The sequence below is a fragment of the Atractosteus spatula genome, chromosome 9, assembly GCF_055471065.1.
Source record: "Atractosteus spatula isolate fAtrSpa1 chromosome 9, fAtrSpa1.hap1, whole genome shotgun sequence".
Taxonomy (NCBI): domain Eukaryota; kingdom Metazoa; phylum Chordata; class Actinopteri; order Semionotiformes; family Lepisosteidae; genus Atractosteus; species Atractosteus spatula.
Genome location: NC_142714.1, coordinates 6,779,100 through 6,806,953, shown reverse-complemented (window position 1 = coordinate 6,806,953; position 27,854 = coordinate 6,779,100). Strand labels below are relative to the sequence as shown.

Sequence of the window (27,854 nt, the reverse complement as noted above, 5' to 3'; positions counted from 1 at the left end):
GACATGAGTCATTCCCATGTTGCTGTGGGGCCCAGTGAAGGAATCTGACATGTCTGAAGCAGAGCTGGTGAACTCTGAGCTGTCAGTAGTGACTGACTGCGTGTGTGTGTATCCAGAGCGTTCTTCCATCATCCCAGGACGACCCAGCCCGGGACCGAGCGCGCCCCGTCTCCAGTATCTCACGGCAGCAGAGGAGCAAGACGTACATCACGCGGACCGCCTCAGGTAACGCAACCCGGAGCCCCCCAACCCCACCCCCACCTCTTTCTGACAGCCAGGGGCGTGCAGACACTGCGCGTGAACAGCAGAGGGAGCAGCTTTGTGCTCTGTCCAAAGGGCTAAAGACGGGTCCCCCCCACTCACCTCCCTTCTGCCCCAGCCAGCAGGGGGCAGACGGAGACGCCACACTCTTGTGTGAGTGACAGGTGATCTTTTTTTTTTATGTGGCAGAGGCACTAAGACTACCTGAACCAACAAACCAAAAAGAAATGAACAGGTCAGGCTCATTTACAGACTCTGCCAGTATCTCGGTACTTAAAGGTTTGTGAATTGTGAGTAAAGTATTGGCATATCAGAATCTGTGTACTTGCCCTGTGTGCTTGTCCCACACAAGCTGCTCCTGCACGAGGAAACACAGCAGTTGAGGGTAGGCTGTCCGTGCTCGCTCGCTCTGTGTGGACCTGCATCAGCTGGGCTTCAAGCCCGGTGATCTGTCCTGTGCAGTTAATCTGAGGTCACGTTTTTGCTTCCGGCCCTCCAGGAGGCGGGGACTTTGGTGGGGCAGTATCATCCCGGAACATCTCCGACCCCGACCCAGACTTTGAGAGAGAGGTGAGTTCCCCTCCCGCTCGCCTGCCTCTGAATTTTTGTTCCCGTCTGGCTCAGCTCCCTTCCTCTCGCCATTCGTGTCCATGCTGTTCAGTCCGGCCTGTTCTTATCCTCATTTTTGTGAACACTGCTCACAACGCCTGTGGATCAGGCTCAGCTCTTGCTTCATGCTGGTGACATTCGAATTCTCTAAAGACCTGCATACAATTTAAAAACCCAAGGCTTCCCGAATCTGATTTGATTGTAAGTTTTGACTCGTATCGATTCTTCAGATAAATCTTAGGAAAGACAAAATGCCCTTCAGAGCCTTTTCCGCTTGGCAGTGATGTCAGTGTTTTTCCTAACTCTCGGCATCTCTTGCCTTTGTAGCTGTTGTTAATGTGATGTGTTTGGGTTATGGGGGTGTAATGTCCTGGGGCACTGACCAGCACGCGCTGCCGTCTCTCTCCAGCCTGACTCGGACTCCACCAAGCACTCGACCCCCTCGAACAGCTCGAACCCCAGCAGCCCCCCGAGCCCCAACTCCCCCCACCGCAGCCAGCTGACCCTGGACGGCCTGGACCACTCCACCTTCGACGCGTGAGCCCGCAGCCGGCCGCGGAGGGGACACGCGCGCGACTTGAACTTCACACTGCTGCAGAAAGTGCCAAGAATAGATCCGTTCCCGCCGGCCCTCGCTCCCTCGCTCCCTCGGCCGCCTGGGAGCCGCCCTGCGCCGCGAGATGGCACCCACGCCCCCTCCTCGTGCCAACCCCAACCCGTCCGCCCGCCCGCTTGCAGGCCAGGCTCTCCGCCTGCTGCCTGTGGCTTCGTCTCTGTACAGTACGTGGATCACTGGTGTAGAATAGGCTCCGGGATGTGGACCGAATCATGGGTCTGTCTTTTAAAAATCATTGTGAAGCATTTCTTTTTTTGTTTTTGTTTCGTTTTGTTCGTTTTATTTCTAGCTGTGAAGAAGCTGCCAGTAAGTTTAGGTTCTAGGGGTGGGGGGCTGGGCAGTGAGGCAGAGTGAGGAACCCGCTCCAGCTGGTGGTCTCTCTCCTTGCCTGAGGCGAGGCTGACGGAGCCGTGTTCTCTGGGGCAGGGCAGGGGGGGGGTATTTTAAACTACAGGGTCAGAACCAAGTCTGTTGGGGTTAAATAGGAGTAAAGAGCGTGACGCAGGTAGTCCTTTCAATGGCCTGCGTATGCCGGTTTGTTTTGTTTTTTAAAAACCTCACTAAGCAAGTTGTCTGGACTGCTGCTACATCAGTGACAGCCGCTGAAGTTATGGGGACCTTTGGCTCTTGGCAAAGAGGGATATTAAGAATAATGGCACGCCCTCATTACAGTTCTTTTTTTTCCCTCTGAAAAGCCGTTTTTTATTGTATAGCGAACGTATCAAGGTGTAAACAAAAGATCATGAAGAATGCAAGGAATGTTGATTTTTTTTTGTTCTGAAAACTTGTTAAAGTATTGGGCACCACAGGAGGACTGAATCTTGGCAGTAAGAGATGCCTCTCTCCCCCCCACGCAAAGAGCTCTGATCTGTCCTTCCTCCCCTTTCTTTTAGAATGACTTCAGCTCTCCCGATCTTTGCACTGTCTCCTTAAAAAAAAAAACTAGATGCCATTGTTGACTATTCAGGGTTTATGCAATACCAGTAGGCACTAATGTGAACATTTCAAAGAGTATTACGTTAATCTTCTAAATGTAGGTCTTTGCAATAATCTGCCATGTATAGATGAAAACACTGCGAACTGAAAAAATAAATAATTGACCAACTTCTAGTAGTTATAATATAAACACTTCCTAAATAAAAATATACTTCACACGACAGCATTGTTCATAGGATTTCTTGCACAGCGCACACGGCTTTCTGCCTTTCAGTTTGCAGGGCCACGGTGTGCTTGGAAGCCCCCACAAGCCTGACTTTCACATTCCCGTGTAGTTGTGGATGTTTCCAGTCATGTAGAATGACTGCAGCACACTGACAGACTTGCTCCACAGCCCTGTGCAATGACCGGCGGTCCCATCTGTCCACACGTCCCATCTGTGGTGCTGTTTTGTGTAGATTTCACTGCTGCTCCATGTGTTAGAAATTGAATCGAAACATTTGTGGCCATCTTTCATTAAAGACGCTTGTAATTTAAGGCGATGGCTGGCATATCCAGTTTGTCACACTAGTGTGCCTTCAGTGCCATTTTATATGACAGTATGACATCAATTATATATTTGATTATCTCAATATTACGGGCTATTAGTGACGTACTACAAATGGTGGTGGTTCTTTCAGAAACACTGTATCAAACTTGCACATTTTATTAGATCAAGGAATCTATTCATTGGATTTCATGCCATCTTAATGCCGGTCTCAGTTAATCTCTCCTTTTTATCATTTTTATTACACTCTCCCCATCCCCACCTCCCCCTCCGTTCCGTTTCTTAAAATGGGACATTACTAAAGAAAAACACTACTGCTTCTTTTTTTTTTAAAAAAAATAATTGTAAGTCTGAGTCTCTGTAATTATTGAATTGTGAGCAACTTTTTTTTTTGAACAGACAATAAAAAAAAGAGGGAGGTACTCGTATTTTTTTTTCTTCAAAAATGCTGTCTGATCCAATAAAAAGGGTTTCGGATTCCTTGCATGCGACTTTATTTCTGGAAGGAACCAGAAGGAAAATTAATTCCCCCTGTTTGTATGTAGCTGTAGGCATAAGCGCCTTAAGTGCTTGGGTGACGCCCCTAGGTGTCTGAGTTTCGATCATTTGGTTTCTCTGAACCCACCTGCGGTGCCCTCAGTCACAGCGCAGGCCTGTCTGCAGGAGCTGCTTGTCTTCAGTCCTGTCTGCTTTCTGTGGCCACACAACACCCTCAGCTCAGCTGCCTTGTCACAGACAGGGTTCAGCATGTAGCCCCAGCACATACAAGGAGGCGTTCTTAACACCACCTGCTGGTGCTCCTTACACACCATTAAATGGACAAAAACCAATTCCAGCCAGAAGGAAGAAAATCGGTCAGCTGTCAATTGACGAATGCCAGTGACGTGTGCGTCATTGCGAAGCAGTTTATTTTTCAGTGGTTAGGTGCAATGCAGTCAACAAAAATTGCACAAGACATAGTGTGCTGGACCGCTACAGAGCAGCAAAAAAAAGGCATTTTAAATGGTCAGAGCCACGTTCTGCATTTTTAAATCTTGTATCACTCTAAGCTTCAGTGGTTGTTTCAGACTTCTTCGGTCTAAAAACCAAGCTGAGGTTTTTGTAAAGTGTTGTGTGGGGGTTCTCTGCCACACTGGCCACAGAGAAGCCAGTTTTGGACTGTTTTTACCCGAAAGCAGTAAACCGGATCCAGACATTTACAAAACCATGCACAGATAGACTTTGACCCCTCTTATGTTTTTGCTTGTCATGTTAGTGATTTTCAAAGGAACTTTGTGAGTGATCAGTTTGAGACTTGAAAATTTGATGCGTTTTTTGTGTGTTGCAGTTTAAGTGTTATTTTCCCTTGATCAGAAGGGCAGCCTTAGACGTTCAAGTCTGTCTCGTCATACAGGGGATTGACAAAGTGCACGCCAGACTGTGTGAAGGAGAGGGTGTTAAGGGCATTGCCTCCATGCAGCCCAGGGATATCCTGCGGAGACAAAGAAAATCACAGGCCAGGATAGTTTACTTCTACCATGTTTACCTAAGAGCAAATTGGTTCACTCAAAACCTGATGAAAAGTTTAAAAAAATCAGAATGACCTGTTGTCTTAAGACCTGGCTAGCAGCTATAGGACTCCTGTACTGTACAGGTTTGCTCTGGACTGTTAGCACAGACTGGAGGGGAGTGATAGTCGCTCTCTGACTGACGACACAGTGAGCCTACAGGTACAGGACATGTCACAGACGTTGCTGGTACACCAAAAGGTGATTAGACCCTGAATGACCAGCACCCAGGTTTGAACCGGTGCTCCTTTACCATAGATTCTATCTCCATTCTCAGATGTCATGTTTATTAGCCAGTTGAGAAGCTTTTTTTAATATTTGAAGAGAGAATCTGCCATTCGGAAGTAGGCCAAGCTGAGTATCCAGCTATTGGCCTGTTAGAAGATCAGGGAAGTGACCAATGTGTTTTCTTTCTCAGGCAGACTGTTAAATGTTCACATGTCAGACACAAAGAAGAAAGGATGATAGACTCCTTATGAAAACACAAGTGTAGCAATGCTTACTGGCAATTCGGAGGCCTTGTCAAAGATGGGGTTGTCAAAGCCTTGGTCTATAGGGTCCCCGAGGTCATCAGACTCCCTTTTCTTCCAGCTGGGGATGGAGGGCAGAGGCAGTGGCCTGCGAGAGAAGTATGCTGTATCAAACAAGAGCTGGATGTCACAGTACCATTTTCTGTTGCCTTTCTTGTGTTTTACTGGCCTGTTTTCACTGTTCAGACATTTTTATCAAGTATCCTTGTTTGGGTAGTTTGATAAAATGACCCTTTTGCAAAGAAAGACAGCCCATGCCTCCATCCTGCATCGATATGTTTTTGTTGAAATTAGATTGGCACAAAAGAAAAGGAAACTCGGAGCTGTGCCCTCTGGCAGAGCCTCCAGGATGACAGGCAGGGATCAGCCGCTGCCCCCAGACCTCAAGATCGCCTCACCGAATCACTCCGCGGGTGAACAGGAAGGCCACAAGGGCTATCCCTCCGAGCAGCACCAGGGCCCCGATCACGGCTCCCGCCACCACCCCGCCAGACCTTCCCGCGGGCTCATTGCCAGAGGTCTGTAGCTCTGCTTCGGCTATCCCCAGATGACTGCCTGAAAGAAGAGAAAGTACAGGACAGACACTGCTGACGACTTAGTTTACACTGGTATAAACCTTCAAACTACTCAACCCACAGCCTCTGCTGCTTTCTGACCAAATGTGTATTACTGATGTACTTCCACACTCTCCACATCGGTCCTCTGCTTCATGTTTTACTGTTTCTTCTAAAGAATGCCACTGGGTTGACCTTTGTCGGTGCCTGAACAACCGTTTACAGTAGTTACATGTACATCTATGAATGTGCACAAGGAAATCTTTCCGTGCCCCTTATTTTCTGTAAGAGATCTCATCTCCATCAGCCTGCCTGCCTGAAGTACTTGGCAGGGGGTAGGTAACTTGGAACGGGAGTGGTTTGGGATGGCTGCTTCTGCTACACCTTGTGTCTTGATGTCCTCCATGATTTCACGGGCCAGAGCCTCTGCCACGCTCCCCTTCGAGTCCACCAGAACCACCTGGATCTCTGGCTTCCCCTGGCGTGGGATCAGCCACAGCCCCCGCTGGGTCCCGGGCACCTTGGACACGGCCACGTGCACCTCGTGGTAGCGGTGCTACAGGCACGGAGGTGCACAAGGAGAGAGTGAGAATACAAACTTGAATAAGGACGGGTGATCATCCGCATAGCGAATGTGTTTGATTATTGTTATAATTCCTGGCATTTCTGTCTCCCATTGCATCCCAACACACTTCACACACAGGAGGGGGCCGGCGTTGTTTGCCACCAAAGTGCAGCCCCACTGCGCAGCAGAGGAGTGAGAGGAGTGAGAAACTGCACAACCAGTTTGAATGGGCAGAGACGTGACGACAACCCTCAGGTCCTCCTCTCTGGAGAGGCAGCTCCTGTCAGTCTGCTACCCAAGAAGCCAATGTGTGTTGAGAGTTTATTCATTCACCCTCCTTTAGTTTTGCTGCCAGGGGCCTGAAGCAGACCATTGTGCAAATGGGGTTATCAAATCTGTACAGGTCAATGGACACCTATGGACATCTGTCCAGAAAATCCCAGATTGGAATGAAGGGCTGATCGAGAAACTGACCTTGTGACCGTTCGCAGAAGGTCACTTAAGACCCCGAGGGGGGGGGGGTCAGGAGTCATCTCACCTGGCTGAGGAAGAGGTGCTGCAGTCGACCGCGATATGACTCCAGGTTGAACTCCTGTGAGAACTGCAGGGTGATTATCGCACCTGGAACACACACGCAGACAGACATCAGAAACGAGCACCTCGTTTTACTGCATGCTTCACACCATGTACAGTAAATTCTGGGTGAGCATTCATGCCAGACAATTATAAGAAGAATGTGTATTTCACCATGGTGAGAGGCAATGAGAAACACAATATAATGTGTTCTGGGCCGGGAATCCTTTTTGAACAGAACAAGTAAAGGATTGTTCCATGCTGAAAAAGAACAGAGACAATGTTTCTTCACACCTGAAGAAGGCTTCACAGCCGAAACATTGTTTCTCTTTTCTATTCTTTTCAGTATGGAATAAACCTTTATTTGTTCCTTTGCAGCCTATGCATGCTGAAGCATCTACCTACGTGATCCTTTTTTTAGCAGTGGAAATAGGTTTTTGAGTGGTAGCCGGGACACATTTTAGCAGTATCCTAATATTTGGATAGTTACCAGACACCAGATGCTGTTGTTGTGCAATGTGGCCTGTGAGCCAGTTAAGATCCTATGAGTTATCTCTCTGCTTTAGCGAGAGAGACGGGCCTCCTCACCACACACAGTACAGCAGTGTCCCGTGGGCTGGAGGGGAGTCCTGCAATCCAGTTGTGGACAATTCTGGGTAACAGCCGAGCAGATCCGCTGGTGATTCTGAATGAAAGCAATTAAAATGGTTAAGAAAGATGGTAGTCGTCTAATCCAACACTACTGGGGGACAAGGCTACCATTAATCCTAAAGCAAGCCCTAGACCAATTTCCTTAACCCAAACCTTGTTTCTCTTTCAAGCTCCATTTCAAACACCAACCCTAACGTACGTTACAGCCTAATCCAACATCAGATCATTCCACCTGTCTAGTTAGCCCGACAGTAAGTCACCCCTAGATCTGATTCAGCCACTTCTTCGACGAGCTCTAGCAGCAGGACTAGTTTCTCATTGACTCCCAAAGGTCCACCCCTGACCCTAACAGGTCTGACTATGACTTTAACGTCTGTCCTCTACCTTCGTCCCAGCGCCGTTTTCTCCAGCCTGGATCTAAACTGGAGCAAACTACGAAGAGGGTTTTCAGGTAATCCTAAAACAGCCCGCAATTTGCCGAGAGATTTAATTCTATTTCGAAATCCCTCGGGTCCCTAATATCACCTCCCACGCCACTCTGGCATCAGTGTTCAAGTACAGAGGTGCTCGTTGAGGACAGATGTCGCCCTCCTGTGGTCTTTATCGAGACTTCCAACTCCAAAAGTCATTTTTGAAGCCAAGTTATTTTTATATAAATATACATTTAGACATTTTAGAACACCAAGAGTTTGTTTGCATTTAAAAAAAAAAAAACAAATGCAGCAGCCTTATCCAGGCCGTCAGTTGTCTGCAGTACCCGGCCCAGTGTGGGGAGAAGCCTCCCGGACTCACCTCCGAGTTCCCACAGAGGCAGCCCGAGGGGTCAGTGCAGCGAGAGCCAGTCACCTGGGGGCCGCGGTCTCCGTGGAACTGCAGTCTGCCCAAAGGAGACTGGAGGTACTGCGAGAACTGGGGCTCGCTGCTGAACCGCTGACAACACAGAGAGCAGAGAGGGGCGCGTGAGAGAGGGGGGGGCAGGGCAAGAGAGGAGAGGACTCGCCCGACGTCCGGACAAAAAACCTTGAGGAAGGGGAGACGAATGGAAGCGAAATGAAGGGGCTTTACTAGCATGGTCCATGAATAACAGTGTTGCCAAAGTGGATACAGTTTACACAACATCTACAGCACAAACATATTACATATACAGTAGCTGTGACAGGAGAGCTCATACTAGGTTGCCGGCTCTATTGAGTTTCTTCCCCCAGCAGGACTGAGAGTTCCTCTCACTGTATCCCCTCACAACTTCCTTCCTTGAATCTCATCCCTGCCCCCCAACTGACACAACCTGTCCCACACTGTCCCACTCTGTCTCTCCTGTCCACCGTCTCAGTCTTTTCCCCTTGCACCCCTCGCTGTGCTCCCACTCACTCTCCCCCCCCCCCCCCCCCCGATGTCTCAGAGGTACCTCTCCCTCACCTTGCCCAGAATAGAAACACTTCTCACGGGAATTCTGGGTGTGTCAGAGGAAGTGTTAACTCGGAAGGAGGTCTCAGGCCTGAAGATGACGTCATCGTATTGGCAGGGCACACTCTCCGCGTGCACAGAGAACAGGAAGTTTCCTTTCTCCAGGTCATCAGAGGAAGAAGCCGCTTGCCACAGCTCGGGGTCAAACCACTGCAGTCCATCAGCATCCTTGAAGGTGATTGTGTCGCCTCCACAGGACAGAACACACAGAGAAGTAGCACATGCACGCTGACATGAAAACAGGCATTACAGCACAGTAAAATAATGCAGAGAGTTACAAACAGGTACACAGGGATTGGTGTGAAGACACAAGTAAAGTAGCAGCAGCCAGCAGCCATATCACTCTGCAACTCACAACTGGCAACCCACTGAAGCTCAGCAGGTGTGAGCCTGGCCAGTACCTGGATGGGAGACCTCCTGGGAAAGCACAGGTTGCTGCTGGAAGAGGTGTTAGTGGGGCCAGCAGGGTGCACTCACCCTGTGGTCCATGTGGGTCCTAATGCCCCAGTATAGTGATGGGGACACTATACTGTTAACAGACACCCTCCTTTGGATGAGACGTATAACCGAGGTCCTGACTCTCTGTGGTCATTAAAAAGCCCAGTGCGTTTCTTGAAAAGACTAGGGGTGTAACCCCAGCGTCCTGGCCAAATTTCCCATTGGCCCTTACCAATCATTGCCTTCTAATAATCCCCATCTATGATTGGGAATTCTGCTATCACACTGTGTGAATGGTTGCTACTGCAACAGAGACTCAATGCAGCCTCAGGACAAAAGAGTGTGAACAAGGTTTAGTTAGTGAAGTACAGAGCTACAGGATTAGCACAGACCAGATCAGGTGATGAGTTGAACAGACACCAGGTCCAGATACTGTCCTGTTGCTCACCTCCTTCACAGCCTGCCTCCAGTCCATCACTGGCCACGAAGCCTGCGTCTGGAGCCAGGATGAACTCCCCGTCCCTGGGCAAAGTCTGGAGCACAAGCACATTGTCAGCCACGCTCAAAATGCATCACCCAGCCCCTTGCACTGAAGCAAACGGAAGATCTCCTTTTGAGAACTTCATATTTTGTCCTAAGGGTTCTGCAGCTCCAAACTTGCAGCAGACTTAATCAGGTTGCTGAAATGATACCGCTGTCTCTTTGTAACTGAGTTGCACTGCACATTTTTATTTTACCAGGACATGAGAGCACACGGGACAGTTAATGAGCCCTCTTGAATGTAAGCATTTTGAACGGCACCAATGGCCTGCTTGTGTTCTGATTGTTAAAGTCGGCAGCCTGCATCACTGTCACCCATGTACGGAGCAGAAACGCGCCGTGCCTGTGAAAAAATGAAAAACCAGACTCCAAAGGAGCAGGAATCTGTGTGTCGGACATTTTGTGGTAAGTCCACAACTACATCAATGAAATAAGCTGATTCTCACACCCATTGTTTCCCACTGAGCGCAGCTGTTCTTCCGGTGCACACTGTTCTTACACCACAGAGAGAGTGTCGTCAGAAGTGCAGATGTGACAATGCAGACCTCAGCGAGCTGAAGCACTAACCAAAAATGACCAATTTACTAGAGAGGGAGAGGAAGCTTACTATCTTTTCAAAGAACAGGAAGCCTTTATCCTAATAACAGGGAAGTACAGAGTACACAGCGTCAGAGTGAAAATGAAAGTTCATTTGTTTTGTTTTTTTGTTGGAGTCATCAACTGTGACAGCTTCTTGCAAACCTGACACCAAGTCTGAACAGACAGTGAGGCACCCCCCCAAACAAACACGCCCCACACTAATCACTTCAGCAGTTTAGGACTGCACCAAAATGCATCCAGGACGTGGGAAGAAAGCTCTCTGCTGTTATGTTTTTTTTTGTTTAATTGTCCATATTTTATATCACTATATTTGTATTGTGCAATACGACCTTTTTTGTGTACTGTTCTGTTCTTTGTGTGTTCTGGACTGTGAGTAGCTCATCTTAGTGCACTTCTTACTGTACTGTCTGTATTGTATTATTATTATTGTATCATTCGTTACACTGTTGCTGTGTTGTCTGTGTTAAGCTGCTGTTGCACTGCAATTTCCCTCACAGGATCAATAAAGTATAATATCATAGATTAATAGATGACTTTCATATGTAAATATGTCATTTTCCCCCTTCAGGTTATAATTTCTCTTCCAAAGCATGGGAACGAAATACCCACATCCTCTAAACAATGGGTGTGCTCTACCAAGCAGGGGATTTTCTGTTCAGTCCCAGTGGATCACTCAGAATGAAAGTGACAGTGTTTTGGAGCTATTTCAGAAGTTACCCTTGGAGGAAAAAAATGAGGAAAGGTTCAGATACAAGGGGCTGTTCACATGCAGGTGACAGCTGAACTCTGGACTTTATCTTCTATAAACCTTAAAGCCCAAGTGATTGTGACCTTGTTAAGGAACAGAAGAATCTAAACAACCACTTTTCAGGCTGGAGATTTAATCTGCTCATCTAGTCAATGCATTTTTAAACAGGAAAAACAAATGGCGATCATATTTACGATACGCTATTATTTACTGCTTTCACAAGAGATTAACATGGTACAAAAAAACAGCAGATAAAAGGCTTATATTGAAAGCAATCAAATATGGGGAATAACAGAAGAGGCCTAAAACAAGCCCAGCTTAAGAACAATTTTCAGTTTGACAGGTGCAAATGTCCACTAATATTCCCCTGTATAAAATAGAATACAAAGCTAGGTGAATTCCATAGAAAATCAGCAAATCATGAAATGGAGAACTGTAAATGAGATGTGTTTTTAACAAAGAGCTTAGTTTGGTTGCTTGGCAATCTGAGTTCCCTCAACAAGATTTACAGAGTGTCTTTGAGATTGGTTTGTGTGTGTAACTTGAAAAGCTCACACACAGTAAGATGGACAAATGGCAGGTTTCTGCTGGCAAACAAAGGCAAAACATCACACATTTTATTTTCAGAACTTCATTGTGTTTGCTGCCGGGCAGATCTCTGACAACAGAACTACAGGGAGGGAGGATTGGAGAACAGCTCTGATCTTTTTCGAAATCCTCTCATACCAGGGCTCTGGCTCGTGAGAGGCTGAGACACCACCTAGATCTGATAACACTGAACATGCAAATTCCTCCGTCCCCTTCACCTGTGGTTGGAAATCCCAGAGGCTCCTGGAACTGAAGGAGTGTGTGATGAATTTGTGCCTGCGTGTGTGTGTGTGTGGCAGTGTGAGAACCATGGCAGAGAGGGAGAGGAGATGAGTTAATGGAAGAACCACTCATTCCTGGAATAGTAACCAGCAAGGTACCAAAAGGCAGTTTTGGCCAGGCTTCTCCGATCCCATTAGCAAGTACAGGGGCTTTCCGCACTAACAGATGAAACCCCATGCCAACTGGTTCCATAAGCATAGCAGACTGCACTGCTAGTCTGCTCCAGCACCAATCCACTCAAAGCTGCTCTACGTACCATTTCAAAGATGGAGTGGGCAGACTGGACATACACAGACACTTCCTGGAAACGGAGCATAAAAAAAACCACTTAGTTACATTTTCACAGAGATGGTGTTTGTTGCCTTTAAAATGTAAAGTTCATTAAATAAACGTGTTGACGTGTGAAGAGGCTGGGTACCTTTTGAGGCAGAAAGCTGAGCCTGTCATTTGCACAGGGCACTCTCTCCTTGTCCCAGTTGCTGGCACGTTCAAAGTTCGTGTCTGGAATCCACTGCTTGTACAGAGCACGGGAGGCGCCTGAGAACAGAGCACAGCAGCTGTGTGAGCAAGGCACAAGCACTCACAGTCCTTATCAGCATCCATCCCGGGTCTACCCTGTCTGAAACCAGTCCAAACGCAGCGGCGGAAAACTGTAACAAACAGTATATCAGGCTTAGACAAAACAAGGGAAAATGTTGCTAAAGGATTTGTTTGGTTAGGGGGTTAGTATTATTGTTTTAACCTGACTGCTTAACCTTACAGTAAAATACATGATTTCATCTGGTAATTAACCACGTCCAGCATTAAAAGCAATGGTATCAGATCACTGCTCTTACAGATCCTCCTGCTGGAGAGAGAGAGAGAGAGAGAGTTGGGGCTCAGAAAGTCATTTAATCATTCCTTGCAACCGGATGACACTCATTTCTCTGGGTCTGCCATTACAATGATGTGCAGACCATCACAACCTTATGATACTTGACAGCAGTACTTTATTTCATTATATTATATTATCATTCATTTTAGTGGCCCGTTAACAGTATAACGTAGCAGAATTCCTATAACTCATTTTTCCACGAAACCATGTAAATCCTTTTTGGATTCATACTCTGCAATGTGTCTACATCGCATGTTGCATATAATATTATGTAAATGATTGCTCAGAACCATTTGAAGCTTCCTGAATCAGATCTGTGCTGTCTCTTCTACAGTTATTATATCACAGATGATGTCAACTGAACTCTTAATGTGTTTTTTTAAAATCAGCTATTTAATCAGACTCCGTTAAGCATAATTACAGCAAAAAAAAGAGAACCTGAAGATTTCTAGTTCACACAAAAGGAGCTTTATTACAGAGACTAACAATAAGAGTCCTGCTCCCAGATCAAATTTAAGGCAATAAGGAAGCATTTACAGTAGCACATTTTTAAACTCCCCAAATTCCCCCCTTTTCTCCAGCGAGCAGAATGTGTAAGTAGATACTCACTGAGCAGGCAAAGGAAGACAATCAGCCTGAGAGCCATGATGGAGTATCTTATCCACAAGCAGGGACCTGAAAGGCAGCCTTTGCCCTCCCTCAGGCTGAGCCTCAGTCACATGATGAGCAGCAGACTCAAAGGAAAAACTGGGTCCAGTAAAAATTAAGCTTTATAGGCCGATAGGCTGTCAAACATTCACTGAATCTACAATCATGAAACGCAGCACTCAGGAAATGCCATGCTTGCACTTCAAAAGCACTTTCAGCCTAATTCCCCTAGAATCTGAGCGTCCCCCCCCTTACATCAATTGATGGAGTAAACTCCCTTCCGATTTTCTTAAGCTCGACAAGGTGGCAAGATATTGCACCTTGTAATTGAACTGTATAGGTACATTTCAATTAGGCTTTCAATACAGAGTTCATTCACAGCAGACCAAGAGTTCCTGTGTGTTTTATGTGTTACAGCCCATGAAAATGAAGTACAGCTGCCTCTTTGGCCTCTCACAAAACAGAATTAAAACAGAATTCTCACTGTTAGTGGCTTTCACAAGCACCCAATGGAAACTGGGTCTGCCTGTGCTTGACTGGGCATGTTTGGATACGTAACATTCGGAGAGGCACCTGCATTGTACACTGATCTCCAGAAGGTGAAACATCTAAACACACAGGAAACAACCACATGACCTTTTGAAGGATTAATAGGTAGAAAATACACTTTTCCTCCTCTTAACTGCCTGTGATCCCATGAATTGCAGCAGGAAGTGTGTCATCATGCACAGAGCTGAAGTCAGAGGTGTCTATGAAATCCTGGTACCCTTTCATTTTTTTTCCATATCTAACCGCGATACTTGAGAAGGTGTGGGAAGGGCCGAGACGTTGGCGCTGGTTTGGCAGAGCTGGGTGAGAGGAGAGGACAGGCTCTGCAGGTAACTGTGTGCGTGCGAGTAAGCCTTCATGACTCACAGTAACCTAGTTCAGAGATTTACCCATTCTGATAGGGGTGACTTCAGATGTAAATGTGTTCTCGACCCGTGGGTTTACTGTATGTGCTTAAAAGGGAAGGAAGACCTGTTGCTGTAGGAGGACGCCGTGCAGTTTCAGTCCGGTGCCTCCAAGCACAGCTCCCAGAATGAACACACTGCAAGCCAGCTGAAGGTATAGATTGGTGGAGGTTTGCTCATACCGAGATGACAAACTGCAAGCACAGCAGTGTAGTGTTTTTATACTTAATTATGTTCCCGCCCGTTTTAATCATCAAATATAAAAAGAGGAAACGGAGATCTAAGTCACACATGTAAATATACAAACGATGCCTTATTTTTCAGAATGTTTTAGTCTGACAAGGACAGGAAAGCATGAGCTGTCCCTTGTTGCTCTTTCACCTTAGTATACAAGTGCTGCAGTAAATAAAATTAAACGGCACAAAGGTCGATGTTAATATTAAACCTTGGTGCAGGTGATGATCACAGACCTTTAACATCAACCTTTCTGCACATCAGAGAAATAAACACAACAGACAGTGCTTTTAAACCAAAAGTTTAATAAGAAACATAGAAACAGATTTTCCAGTAATACCAAAATAGTCGGTACTACATTTATGAAAACTACTGTTTTGAATTGTCTCAAAATGACAACAAATTTTCCTATGTATTATACATTCAGAAATAAATTGTGCAAATAAAGTGACTCTCCCTCAACCACCAGACTTAACAGGTTTCTAATTTAGCTTGTTAGCTGTGGCTGGAGTTATGAATAGAGTAATTATTTCAACTTTTGTAAAATGTAAACAACGATGCACAGCATCTATTATACTGGTTTTGTGTATTATGACAGGTCTGGCAAGTTTAACTGGTGGGTTTCAATCAACCAATTTACCCAGTCAGTCCAAAACCTCAAAATGTTAATCAAATTTTTATTAAGCAATCAGCACTCTGGCTGTTGGCAACTTAGAACTCAGCTCCCATAATAAGGCACAGTTATTACTCACCGGACTTCCCTGTTCTCTGGCCAACTGCCCAAGAAGGGCTTGGTGTTTGAAATCACTGCTAAATCAGTAACATACATCAGTGATCATAAGCCACCAAGACTGATACCACTGCTTAAGAGCATTCACATTTTCACCCCTGTGACTAATCCTAGGTATTCACGCTTTTGAAATAGTGTCGCCTTAAATGAAATGTGTAAATACTCTCCATCATCAGCAATCACATGGCTCTGTAAGCTTTTGGGTCACTATGTTTTAAAACCCATCGACTGGAAGAAATCAATGCCAAAGTATCATTCACGTCTTTGCAAAATTGAATATTGCTGCTTAATTGCTCAAAGCAGGAAACCAGCCCAAATGAAAAGTCAAAAACATGACTGATGCAATACAGCTGAGTCAGAGGAGCTCCTCGTTAATAGGCTTTAAAGTAATTACACTTGAACAACAGAAAAATAAAGATTTGAAAAGCATGTTATTAATGTCTACTCCTGGCTAATTAAGCAACACTGTTTGCTGTTGAGCAAAAGGCCTAATTGGGACTTATGTCAATTTCCTTCCCTGAAAGGTAATTGAAATTGTAGCGATTTTGTTATTTATGCAAGTGTCTGTTACTTGCTTAAATAATACTCTTATGAATGATTGAAGTTACACGAACCTTTTTAAACAAAAACGACATCTTTGAATTCAGCTTGTACGGCTCTCTTAAATTGGTGGCACTTAAGCAATGAAAGAGATCACTCTAACAGTTATTGATTTGGTATTGATTTAGCATGCTAATTATAATTATAATAATATAAATGTGGCTTGACTAATGTCTTGAGGTCTTGAACTGAAAACCAAGATACTCATTTGTTTGAATCCACCCACGAATTTCACACAGCTTTAGCTACACTTTGTAAATCACAGAAAAGTCATCACAATTCCAGGGTGCATATAAAGTTATCTGGCAAACAGCAATTCAAACAGCTGTATAGGGTTACAGTGCACTGCAGTGACAGGAAAGGAACAAGCAGTGCCCCAGGGCCCTCAGCACACCTACTCCCACTGACAAGGAGTGACATGTCCCAGATTTCTACAATACAGATGTCTGAAAAGGCCAACTAATTTTATAGACAGATACAATGCACATCTCATCACAGGATTCTCAAAATCTCCCAGATACCTCAGAACAAATCTGGTGCTTAGAATTGCGATAATATACGCGTTAACAATTCACACCTTAACAAAAATATTGCCAATACCTTGGATTAAGAAGTGTTTCAAATTTGATAAACCTCCAAAGTACAGGGAAAAAAAAGCCTTGAAAAAGAACTTCAGACATTTTTCTCATTAATAACAAGAGCAAGGTACAGCTATCCTTGATTATAATCAAAGGTCTTGTTTAGATGCCTATAAAAACAAAACAGCACTTTAAAGGCCAATATTGTGTTTATGAAAATCTCAGGTAAAAGCTGCAGAGTCTTGACTTTAAATAATGTGGAGATCAACTCGATCTGTCCATCACATTAAGAGCACATGTGTTAGAACTTTCACTGGTTTAGCACAGATGGAAGACAGTTTGTTATTTCTGGGCTCTGCGCAGGATGGCCTCGGTGCTCGATCCCTAGTCTTACAGCTGACTCCATGGCAGCGATTCAGGGTACCTTGCCCAGCTTCCTTCCATCCGGTTTGTGTATGAGACCCGCTCTTGCTGGGGCTGTCCTGCGGCCTTCGCCATACAGCCACTGCAGCTGTGCAGAACTCCACTCGTCCCAAATGCACTGGGCCGCACTCCTCCACCCCTGACCCTTCAGGACCCTAACGATAACTCTAGGGGTAGTCACGGTGATTGTGTGCTGCAGCCTCTGCTCTGCAGGTCTGGGGAAAGACAGCAAACTGTACTATCTCATAAAAAAAACAAGCTCTCTCTCTTCTGCATAACTTGTTATATTAACTTGTATCTTGAGCACCGATGAACCTTCAAACCCCTGTGAAAGATCCGCTGTGTTCCTGTAGCCTGCTGACCCGGCTCTTGTCCCCTAGTGCCTCTGACGGCTGTCTTGTCTGGGGTCTTCTCTCCCCTGGGACGTGCCTCCGTCCTGTGGGATAGAGGAGCACCCTTATGCCACTGTTGCTCTATTCGCATGCGCTGCCATCTGACAGCTGCCCCATGGGCTGGGACAGAGGTCAAGGGTCAGGCAGGTCAGAGGTGTCTACTGTCACTTTAATAAATATGGTATCGTCCTTTATGTACGTCCCGTTCTCCAGCACCGTTTGTGCCACAAACAGCGGGCAGCCCGAGGCAATGTTCATGTCCCCCACCGGCCTCCGGAAACTGCTGCTGTTGGGGTCTGGCTTGAAGGCGTCCCCCAGGTGCTTCCGGGACGAGCCCTGGTCCATCAGCATGAGCGTCACTTTCTGCTTGAAAGGCCACGGCAGCAAGGCATCGTACTCCCCGCGCATCACCACGAAAAACAAAGACAGGTGCGTGCCCTTGCCCATCCCGTCCCCGTTGAGGTAGACCCGGGCGCACATCTTGTAGCCGAAATAGCCCGTGTAGAAGGGCTGGCTGTACAGGGACAGGGTCTTGGCGGCCACGGCCTCCTGTTTCCGTCGCTTGTAGTCGCGGATCTTCCAGATGAGCGTGCCGTTGTAGCTGGCGGTCTCCAGGACCTGGAAGCGCAGGTCCATGTCGGCCAGGCGGATCTCGTGCACGCTCAGCATGTCGTCGTGCCGGGAGATCTGCGTCTCTAAAGTGCCTGTGGACAGCAGAGTGAACAGAAAACAGCAAGAGGATGATGAGCGCCCCCTTCCTCTGACAGGACACACGGGCCCGTTACAGCAAAGTGTCTTGGATATCTGCCGTATGGGCTTCAGTTATTCCTGATGCTTGATTGGAAAATCAGTCATTTCATGTGCTTGGGGCACAAAGAAAGCTGTTCACAGTTTAATAAACTGAACACTCTGAAAACTGTTGTAATTTATATATGACCTAAAAGTACGAAAAGTAAGACTTTTTTCTTCATATAACTACAATTTGTGGAGAATTATCCTATGTGTATTGCAAAAATAAGTTATCAACACTTGTGGAGCAGCGATGGCCTGCCGCAGTCCTGTACACAGCCCAGCAGGCTGTCTATGCCTCTTCTAAATGGTTTTGTAAAAAAAAAAACACACGAAACATGTGAGTTTCAGTTAGTTTAGTCAATCGGTTCAATGAAGCCACTGGTGGCCAGCTGTGGTCCTTCAGAACTGCAAGATGTTGGTGTCTTGACCATTTCACTGAACACATCGCTTGCTTCAGTGGTCAGAAGCAATTTTTCTCCCGAGTGCTAGGGTTAGGAAACTGAATTTGCTGGTCACGCCTTGTGTAGCTGCAGAAACTGCAACCCACTACCTATTAAGGTCAATTCTTTATCTCAAGCTGTAAAGCCAGGCAAAAGAGGTCTCCTGCAGAGGTTTCAGCAATAAGAAATGCTACGGAGGACTGCTGTTATTTAAAACAAAACTCTCAAAACAATACAGAAGCAGAACACAATCCATCTGCACTTTACTCTAGACTCAAAGGAATGAGATGAGTTCTCTGTTACTTTAATATTTACACCGAGACTATCTCCTATGACCTACGAGACTACGATTTCTCCGACTTTTGTGGGTTCTGGACAAGGTCAGCAGGGTGCCTGATTCTGCACTATGGAGTTTGTGTAGGTACAGAAAAAACAATTGAGCAGCACGTTTCTCTCGTTGGGCGTGCCAGAGGCACGCTCGGGTCACATGTGAAATCTCCCCCCCAGAGAGGCAAGCGGAGGGGTGGGAGCGTTCTCTGGGTCAAGCGGAACTTGCCTAGTGTGTGCGTGCCGGTGCTGGGCACGACCCGGCCCCCCTCCAGCAGCGTGACCCGGCTGCGGATCGCCTCCATCGTCCCGCGCAGCGTCTCCATCTCCTCCCGGGCCATCCGCATGGACCGCACCTCCATCTCCATCTCCAGCAGCTTCTCCGAGTGCGAGCTGGCCAGCTTCTGCTTGGGGGGGGGGGGGGAAAGAAGACAGCCCTCAGACGGCGTGGCCGAGGATCGCTCTTATGGCCGACGGACACCAGGGGGAGTCTCTCCTCGATGGGCTCACTTGCGCGTTCCCCCCGAGCCGGCGTGCACGTGCTCACGGGCTGGGGAGCGAGAGGGAGCTGCTCCCTCCGTGGGCAGAGACAGGTAACACGAGTCACGCGAGCTGTCTGACGGGCCTGTCCTCGTTTGCACTCTCTCGCTCCCTCCCACGCACATGCTCACGATGGGGGAAGGGAAGCACAGTGATTCTCAGGTGGATCCACCGCAAGTGAACAGGCTGAAGACACAGAGGGTCTTCAAGAACTTGACACTGTACGAGTATAAATGTATTTACTACGACTCACAAGAGCAGCTGTGGTAAGATAATGGGGAAACGTTTAACGACAATAAAATGGCAAGTTTGTTATTTTGTTATTTTTCCACAGCTACCGATCTGTACTGGCTGACGAGGGCAAATATAAAAGGCTCATTCAACTGGAGACATGGGCCAGAGCGTTCAGATCCCTCAGTTTGTTTTGATGCTCAACTGCAGGATTCGAGACCTGACACCAGGCCACACAGGCAGGCCTGGCCCTGGATCAGAAGCCGGGGCGCAGTCTTTCTCCAGGGTGTGTCGGTGTGGAAGGCGATAGCTCTCTCTCCGCCAAACCCCTGCCGCAGCGCGGGTCTGGCAGTTGCCGTGGAAACCAGGATTCTCACCTAGCGACTGTCTGCTCTGTACCCAGAGGGCCTGGAATTTCAGACAGCGGCTTGGAGGCACCAATGAATAAATGAGCTGTGGTTGGGAAGTGTTTTTTTTCTTTTAATGCCAGTGTAAGTTTTTGCACGTTTAATTTAAGCTCATTGCCTAAAAGAAAAACACACGCACGGATTGATGTAATAACACTACTCACCTGGATGCTCCCGATCTTCAGTTCCATTTGCTTGGTCTTTTCTCGGATTTCTTCGTACCGCGTTTCCATCTCCGTGAGGCGAGCGTGGAGCCCCGGCAGGACTTTGTGCCGCTCGTTAAGCTCCCTCTTCACATCCTCCATCTGGAAGACGACAACCAGCGCGTTCATTATTCTAGGGCGACCTTTACAGGTTTGTGTGCGTGGAGGAATGACAGCATGAGAGAAAGAGAGAGTGTGAAAGGATTCACCGCAGATCTCATGAAACACTGCACAAACGTCCACTCGGGAAAAGAGCAAGGAAGGAAACAGGTGTGACAGTACATGTGTTTCCAGCAGTGTGGACCAGTGGCCCGAGCTCTGGGTTTTTAACTGGAAGGTTGTTGGCTTGAGTCGCAGGTCAGGCCCTTCCCTCAGACTGCTGCAGCAACACACCCAGCTGAGTACACATCTAATTTGCTGTGGATCAAAGCATCACCTGAACAAATCAACTGTAATAATCAAATATTTGTTAAAGGGGGGCAAAAGCAAATCATATGACGATCCAGAAGAACCATTCAATCTCTGTATTGGAGTGCTGCTCATTGAATGTTTACAGCACCCTGTGGGAGGCTTTGCAGGAATCTGTGAACACTTACACAATCGATTCAGTACTCTTCTCTTAGGATTTGGGCGGGACTACGTTGGGCGGCACCACTACGCACTACGCACTACACACTACGCACAACCCATCAGTGGTCCACAGCCTCCGCGCTCCTGCGGCTGTTCGGCAGGTGTCAGGTGAAGGTTCACACACTGCCTGCCCCTCAAGAGTTAAACCCCCCTGGCGTGTTCCCCTCTTCACTCTTCTGCCCCGCCTGCCTCCCCCTGCACTAATCAGAGCCGTGACGCTTCCACAGTGACTGCAGCGGAGCCCCCACACCCCGGTGGGTTCTCACGAGAAAGGGGAAGGGGATTCAGAGTGCTCTGAACCCAGAGATATAAAACACTACTTAAAAGGAGGGGGGCTAAGCAGGGGTTAATGCTTGCAGTCCTCTATTAGAAACCAGGCTTGTCCCCAAAAAAAAACCAAAAAATCTGTCAATTATCAGAAAGCTGCTACTTATGAGAGTCTGGAATCACAGGGCGCCAGGCAGCAACCTACTTCTTGGATACCAGGCTTCACAAAAACACCATCACCAAGGAGCAATTTAGAGACACCAATTAACCCAGCCAGCACTGGGAGAAAGCTCATGTGAAGGCAAGAGTCGACAAACTGCACACAGATGGCAGATCAGGCAGGGTTGAACCCAGGACCGAAGAGCTCTGAGGCTGCTAATAATAATAATTGCCTACACTCATATAGCGCTTTTCTGGACACTCCACTCAAAGCCCTCCACTCCACCACCACCAGTGTGTAGCCCCCACCTGGATGATGCGACGGCAGCCATAGCGTGCCAGAACGCTCCCCTCACATCAGCTCTCAGTGGGGAGGAGAGCAGAGTGATGTAGCCAATTCATAGAGGGGGATTATTAGGAGGCCATGAGTGGTAAGGGCCAATGGGAAATTTGGCCAGGACACCGGGGTTACACCCCTACTCTTTTCAAGAGGCGCCCTGGGATTTTTAATGACCACAGAGAGTCAGGACCTCGGTTTTACATCTCATACGAAGGACAGTGCCCCATCACTATACTGGGGCATTAGGACCAACATGGACTGCAGAGTGAGTGCCCCCTGCTGGCCCCACTAACACCTCTTCCAGCAGCAACCTTAGTTTTTCCCAGGAGGTCTCCCATCCAGGTACTGGCCAGGCTCACACCTGCTGAGCTTCAGTGGGCTGCCAGCTGTGAGTTGCAGAGTGATATGGCTGCTGGCTAACCGTCATGACACCCTACTGCCCAATTGAATAGACTTCTCTTTTGTAATCCCTTAGACTTGTGGCAAGACGTGGCTGTGTAAAACCTAGTAATGGAGTATTATTCTAGTTTTTTGTCATTGAGTGAACTGCAAAAGAGGAAACCATTTAGCATTCAGTATCGTTTCTGAAAAGGGATTTTTAGATAGAAAAAAACCCTCTATTCTTCTTTTCTCTGCTGTTTAATTTTTACTTCTCAGTTTTTCTGTCTCCATGCGTAAACCCCGAGGGTCCCAAAGGACAGACTAGGTGACAGATATCAGAGCAAACCGAGGCAGCCACTCAGGAGAGCGCTAGAGGCAGAAGGCAGAGCAGCACAGTATTGCCATCAGACCGCAGAAAGAAGGAAGAGGCAAGGAGAAGTAGGTCTTTCTGTAGTCTAGAAATGAACTCATGCATCAGACCGATCTTTGTCAGTCCAATCGGGAGTTTTCATTTCCCACTTGAGAATCTCATTCATGCAAATGTATGTCTCAGTTATTGTCAACTTCCACAGAGTTACTGTAAGACACTCAGGTCTGCTGGTAAATGCTTCAGGTTTTCACCAAGCACTGGGGGGATTCAAAGGGTAATATCTGGGAATCCTGCACAGCTGCCTGCACTCGGTCCTTCCGGGAAAGAGAAGCAACGGGGACCCAAAACTGTTTAAAATCCCAAGTGAGCATGACAATTGAAATGACTATGAGGCTATGAATTCTTGTTATTTATTGTAAAATCTTCCATCAAACGCTAATAGAGGCCTCTGCTCTCAAAGGGAAGACCCCCTTGAAGTATCGGCATATCTGTGAACACAGGATTTTCATCCCCTTGGTTGGGGAAAATGCCCAGGGTTCACATGTAAGACACTTTGGATGAAAGCATCAGCCATAATTCTAAACTATGAAAACCACTGCATCAGCCCAGGGGCTTTAACAACTTTAAGAAAAACATACAACCATTGGACACCGCCTGTGATTTTACCACCGGTGTTTGTGAAAGAATAGTTTGATAAATGTTGTGGAACTCCTTAAGAGAGCCGCTCAGCAGTTTCTATGGTTTCCTGCACACTCAACCCCAGTGTGGTCTAGTCTGGCACTGTGGACTGCGCGCACCGCTGTGCCGTACTTTTCACACCTCTGAAAGGAGAACGGGCTCCGTGTCCGGCACGTTCCTCTATCGTACCTCCACAGCAGCCGCACTTCCTCTCTCCCAGCCCGGGCATGTGACTGGAGCATGACTGGGCCGTCTGGTAAGCACAGACTGGGCCCTGGGATTTCCAGTGATTCAAACAGCGAGCGTACCTCAGACCAGGAACGCGCCCAGAGAACGCACACTCATGTTCACACTCATTCTGATGACACTCTGCAGCGCTGAAGAGGAGAAGCCACCCGCCCCAAGGACAGCTAATCAACATGAGTCCTTCAAAGCCGTTCTTCAGCAGTTTCAGCAAAACAACGCCCATATAAACTACTCTCTGAAAAAATGCCACCTTGATTCTTCAGACAACTAACAACGTACAGAGGTCATCCAGTAAAGTGATCACTGAATGAGTTCCATTCATGCTAACCGCATACGTATTACTTTAAGACGGGGTCAAAGCAAGCAAAGATTATTTAAAACAACACCAACAAGCACCGAGCCCCCTAGCACGGTGAGTAAGTGTTTTGCAAGACATTTCCCGAAAATCTCAGCGTAGTATCGCACTCGGCACGGCGGGACTGAGCTGAAATCATCATTTCGCACCTCTTCTCTGCAATCTAATAACTCCTGGGCAAACCAAACGAGAGTTTCCCGATTAAAATGCAAACTTATTTTAACTGTATAAAGAGCAGGGTGATCTTTCATGTGCTGCATGACACGCTTTCTCTCCCCTAACCACAGATAGCGAAATTACTAGTAGCGGCTGTCATTGCAGCCCAGTGATGAGAAATTCAAAATGTACAAGCGTTTTGTAATATTTTCATAACTCCCTTTCGGCAGATAACAGGTCGCAAACAGAAGAGACTGAACACAATGACATTAAGATAAAGAGGCTCAGCACGCTAAAGCAGATCAAGACATCTCACCCCACACCCTTTTCTAAATACAGCACACAAGGACAGCCCCATCAGAGGGCTCTCCCCAGGAGGAAGAGACTAAGACAATGCACTGTTCTGTGTTTTTTAGCACCGTCATATTAGATAAGCTAGGACTATCGCTCTTGAGCGAGTTCAATTAGGTGGCTGATGAAGTCATTCTGAACGCTAGCAGAAAACGCGACTCTTGAAACCACAAAACAGTTGGACTTTTCTTCTCCAACATCTCTACCCCCAAGCCATGCACTGCGTCATGAAATGCCATCCTCAGGGAGAGCTGTGCTTCAGCAGAGTGTCCCCACTGGACAGCCCCCGGCAGAGGCAGTCGGAAAGACGAGTACTTACCTTGGTTTCCAAAGCAAAGTTCCTGGTGACCATGAGCTTGAGGTGATCCGAAATACAACTGGCTTCATGGGCCCTCATTTCCTGATTGAGACCCTACCGGAAAGGAAGAGACAGTGAGCTCAGTTAATGGAGCCAAAGAGAGGCAGTGGGGGGTCTGTTTTACCCATTCTTAACAAATTCTGTCGGAAGTGTAATTCATAGTAATTACCACGGCAAAGTTTAGAGAAATTTTGGTGAAATCCTGCCTCTGGATTTTAAAAGGGTGTTATTTTTAAAATCTTTTGCTCATTCAATTATTAAACCAGCCTTTTTGTATTACTCCTCTGGATATATGGTGGCCGTTTGACAATCCAAAAACATTTTCACATATATAAAATTGGGTGCAACAAAAGCATAGGAAATAGAATCTCCTTGTAACAATGTCCAATGCGTGTTTAAAGATGTGAGCATTACAGCATTCTGGAGGTGAGGTGTGGGATTTTAACTTATTGGAATAGAAACAACTGTTCCCTGACTCCCAGAAAAAAACAAGTCATATCAACACTGCTTTACCTTGAACGTGCATCCATAGCGACTGAACACACAGTTAGTCTGGGCATTTGGGCAATCATGTTGGTGGTTAGGGAGCTAGAGAAATGGGGAGGAAAAAAAAAGACACTGGATTAATTCATTTGATTCAGAAACGTTTTTTTTACTGAGCCTCCTCTGTATTGCATAGCATTTTAAGAATAACTTCATTCAAAAAGGGGTCAATGCTTCACTATGCTATACCGACCAGATGTGTCACAGGAAATGAACCGAAGTGTCATTTTCAATTTTATTCATGCTGAACGACTACATTGATGACTAGTATTTGCCATGGCTCTGTTAATTGACTACATTAATGAATGTGCAGAGGTTACTACTCTGCACATTCAAACTCAATTCCCTGTAAACCTCAAATCACTCACAAACTGATGAAGAACCACATACTTACTACGTCACTCACTACTCACCAAATTACACCCATCACTTAATATATAAAATAACTATGAGAGAGGAACTAAATTCCACAGATATCACTATCTGTAGAGCCAGTGACAAGCAAGAAAAGGGCTTTACTTACCTCACTCCTTAAAATAGCAGTGTAACTACATTTATTGGGGCAGGGCACTGGATAGGAAGGACATACAGTCTCTTTGTGTTTCTGAAAGACATGAAAAAGGGACAGCTAAGCTGAGCTGGGCCTTGCCAGTACTGGGAGATGCTTAAGAAAAGCCAGGCTGCTGCAGTCAGTGGCGTTGGTAGACCAGTAGGAGGCAGTCTTCCCTCTGGACCAGAATTTCCAAACCAACGTCCCAGTGTGGTGATGGAGGACACTTTGGGAGGATTTGACTTTCAGATGCAACATTTATCTGAGCTCCTGACTACATAACCTGTTGTTAAGAGTAGGGGCGTTAGCCCCACTATTCTGGCTCAGTTCGACTTTAGGCTCTGATGATCTGGCCTATCCAAATTCTGTCCTTTAAAATTGGTGAAGATCTGATCTCCTCGGTGCTGGCTGCACGTCAGTGGTGGGTATCTCCTACATGTAAAGCACTTTGAGTTCCTCTGGGATGAGAAGCACTATCCAATTGGCAAGGGATTATTACTATGAGGTCAATAAACGCCCTACAATAGGGAACGCTCTGGGTGCTTCTGGAGCTGGTGAACACAACACAGACATACATCCTGGCAGCTGAATATTATTCTTTTCAAAGAGGTCTGGTGTACCATGTGGAGGCACCAATGAGCAGTCAAGAAGTTGTACAAACTGTATTATAGTAATTCAGGCTGTGAGTACAATGTACACAAATGTGAGTACTCACTACATTTTTGTATGAACCGGTTTCACAAAATTACAAGAATCTGAACCGAAATGAACTTGTTTTTTGAAGACATTTTCTGCGAAGCTGCTAGAAACGAAAGAGCTGAGAAACCAGTATTTGGAGCACAGCATATTTCTTCATGGTGTTTGTTGTTTTTTCTAGCCTACGCAGTGCTCAATCGGGAGGAAGGGTGTGCCCTTTTGTTTCTTGTTTTTGTCCAGCTTGTGTGGTTTCAAGAGGTTCTGAGGTTCAGTCGGGGCTTCATGGCCTGAACCTTAATGGTGTCTTCAGACCTTCAAAGAGTACCGCGGTGAAGACCACCCCTCCCGCAGGTGCCAGGGAGGCTGAAGAAAGGACCCTTTCCTGTAACTCCACTAAAATGAACTGGCCGTGCTGGGGAGGGGAGGGGAGGGGGTTGTCCGCCAGCAGGAGAAACATCCTGAGCAGGTTTAGACTGAAACATCACACTTCTGCACAGAAACGCTCAGAATTACTATAAAATATACCCTCTGCTGGGAGGTAATCCCCTCAGGGCGGCTTTCATGAAAACGAATCCTGTGCTAGGAATGATAATGGTATAACGCACGATCAGATTGAACTCCTTCCTCTCTGCGCTACAGTGACTGCCATTCTCTTACCTACGCAGAGGGCCTGGGCCACCCTGCTCTGGCATGGAAAGCGCTTCCAAGCTGGCACATGAGAAACACTCCCTCACCTCTTCTCACTGAAATCTGCCAAGGATAAGCACATGGTTCCAGACTGTGCAGCTGAGCTACCTGACATCAGTGCACCGTTTCCAGAGGAGACGGCCGTTTTAGGTTTTTATTTTCCTCTTACTGCTTCTAATAAGAACGCGCAGTCAGGTAACCGCACTGGATGTTGCCTTAGAAATATATAAGAACTCAAATCTACAATTGGTCTAGCAATACCCCACCAATTTCTAACAGCTGCTTTGTGAAAAAAACTGGTTTCACTTTCTTTACTCACAGAGTGGACTATCAGCCCTTTCCAGTCACTGCAAAATCAAACCAGGGAGTTCAGAGGAAGTTCCAGAGCACAGAGTACAAAGTAGGGTGGGTGTCAGCAAATAAAGATTCCTTCAGTTTTTATTTCAAAATGCAATTACCGTATTTTACAGTCTATGACTCTATTTCTTTAACAAGGCGCATGTTTATACAATAAAACCTAGTAAATCTCAAACCAATTAACTGATCTTTGCTGAATGTCATAATCCACGGCCCTTACTTCACCTCCCCTCACTCCTCGGATCCTCA

General features: G+C 46.7%; 3 protein-coding genes across 7 annotated transcripts in view; 1 reads left to right on the top strand and 2 right to left on the bottom strand.

The window, feature by feature from the left end:
- The window catches only part of cdc42bpb (CDC42 binding protein kinase beta (DMPK-like)), a 72,568-nt gene extending 69,177 nt beyond the window's left edge, over positions 1-3,391 (top strand). For all 4 annotated transcript variants that reach the window (XM_088924667.1, XM_088924665.1, XM_088924666.1 and 1 more), the window contains 3 exons: positions 117-225; positions 761-831; positions 1,280-3,391. In XM_088924667.1, the coding sequence (XP_088780793.1) occupies positions 117-225; positions 761-831; positions 1,280-1,411 (312 nt within the window). In that variant the 3' untranslated portion in view covers positions 1,412-3,391. The remainder of the gene's footprint in view (positions 1-116; positions 226-760; positions 832-1,279) is intronic.
- Positions 3,392-4,263: 872 nt separating this feature from the next.
- On the bottom strand, positions 4,264-13,570 carry amn (amnion associated transmembrane protein). The gene is made up of 12 exons (XM_088924669.1): positions 13,533-13,570; positions 12,468-12,586; positions 12,306-12,350; positions 9,740-9,824; positions 8,806-9,041; positions 8,182-8,319; positions 7,327-7,423; positions 6,704-6,786; positions 5,985-6,156; positions 5,445-5,601; positions 5,020-5,134; positions 4,264-4,440 (listed from the first exon to the last, which is right to left on the bottom strand). The coding sequence occupies exons 1-12, from the start codon at positions 13,567-13,569 to the stop codon at positions 4,333-4,335; spliced, it is 1,392 nt and encodes a 463-aa protein (XP_088780795.1). The 5' UTR covers position 13,570; the 3' UTR covers positions 4,264-4,332.
- A 1,473-nt stretch (positions 13,571-15,043) lies between these two features.
- traf3 (TNF receptor-associated factor 3) overlaps positions 15,044-27,854 on the bottom strand; it is a 37,067-nt gene continuing 24,256 nt past the window's right edge. The window contains exons 6-11 of one of the 2 annotated variants that reach the window (XM_088926000.1): positions 25,839-25,919; positions 25,286-25,360; positions 24,734-24,826; positions 20,443-20,583; positions 19,330-19,504; positions 15,044-18,245 (exon numbers count right to left, since the gene is read on the bottom strand). In XM_088926000.1, coding sequence (XP_088782126.1) covers positions 17,674-18,245; positions 19,330-19,504; positions 20,443-20,583; positions 24,734-24,826; positions 25,286-25,360; positions 25,839-25,919 — 1,137 coding nt within the window. In that variant the 3' untranslated portion in view covers positions 15,044-17,673. The remainder of the gene's footprint in view (positions 18,246-19,329; positions 19,505-20,442; positions 20,584-24,733; positions 24,827-25,285; positions 25,361-25,838; positions 25,920-27,854) is intronic. The other variant, XM_088926001.1, reaches the window with a different exon arrangement.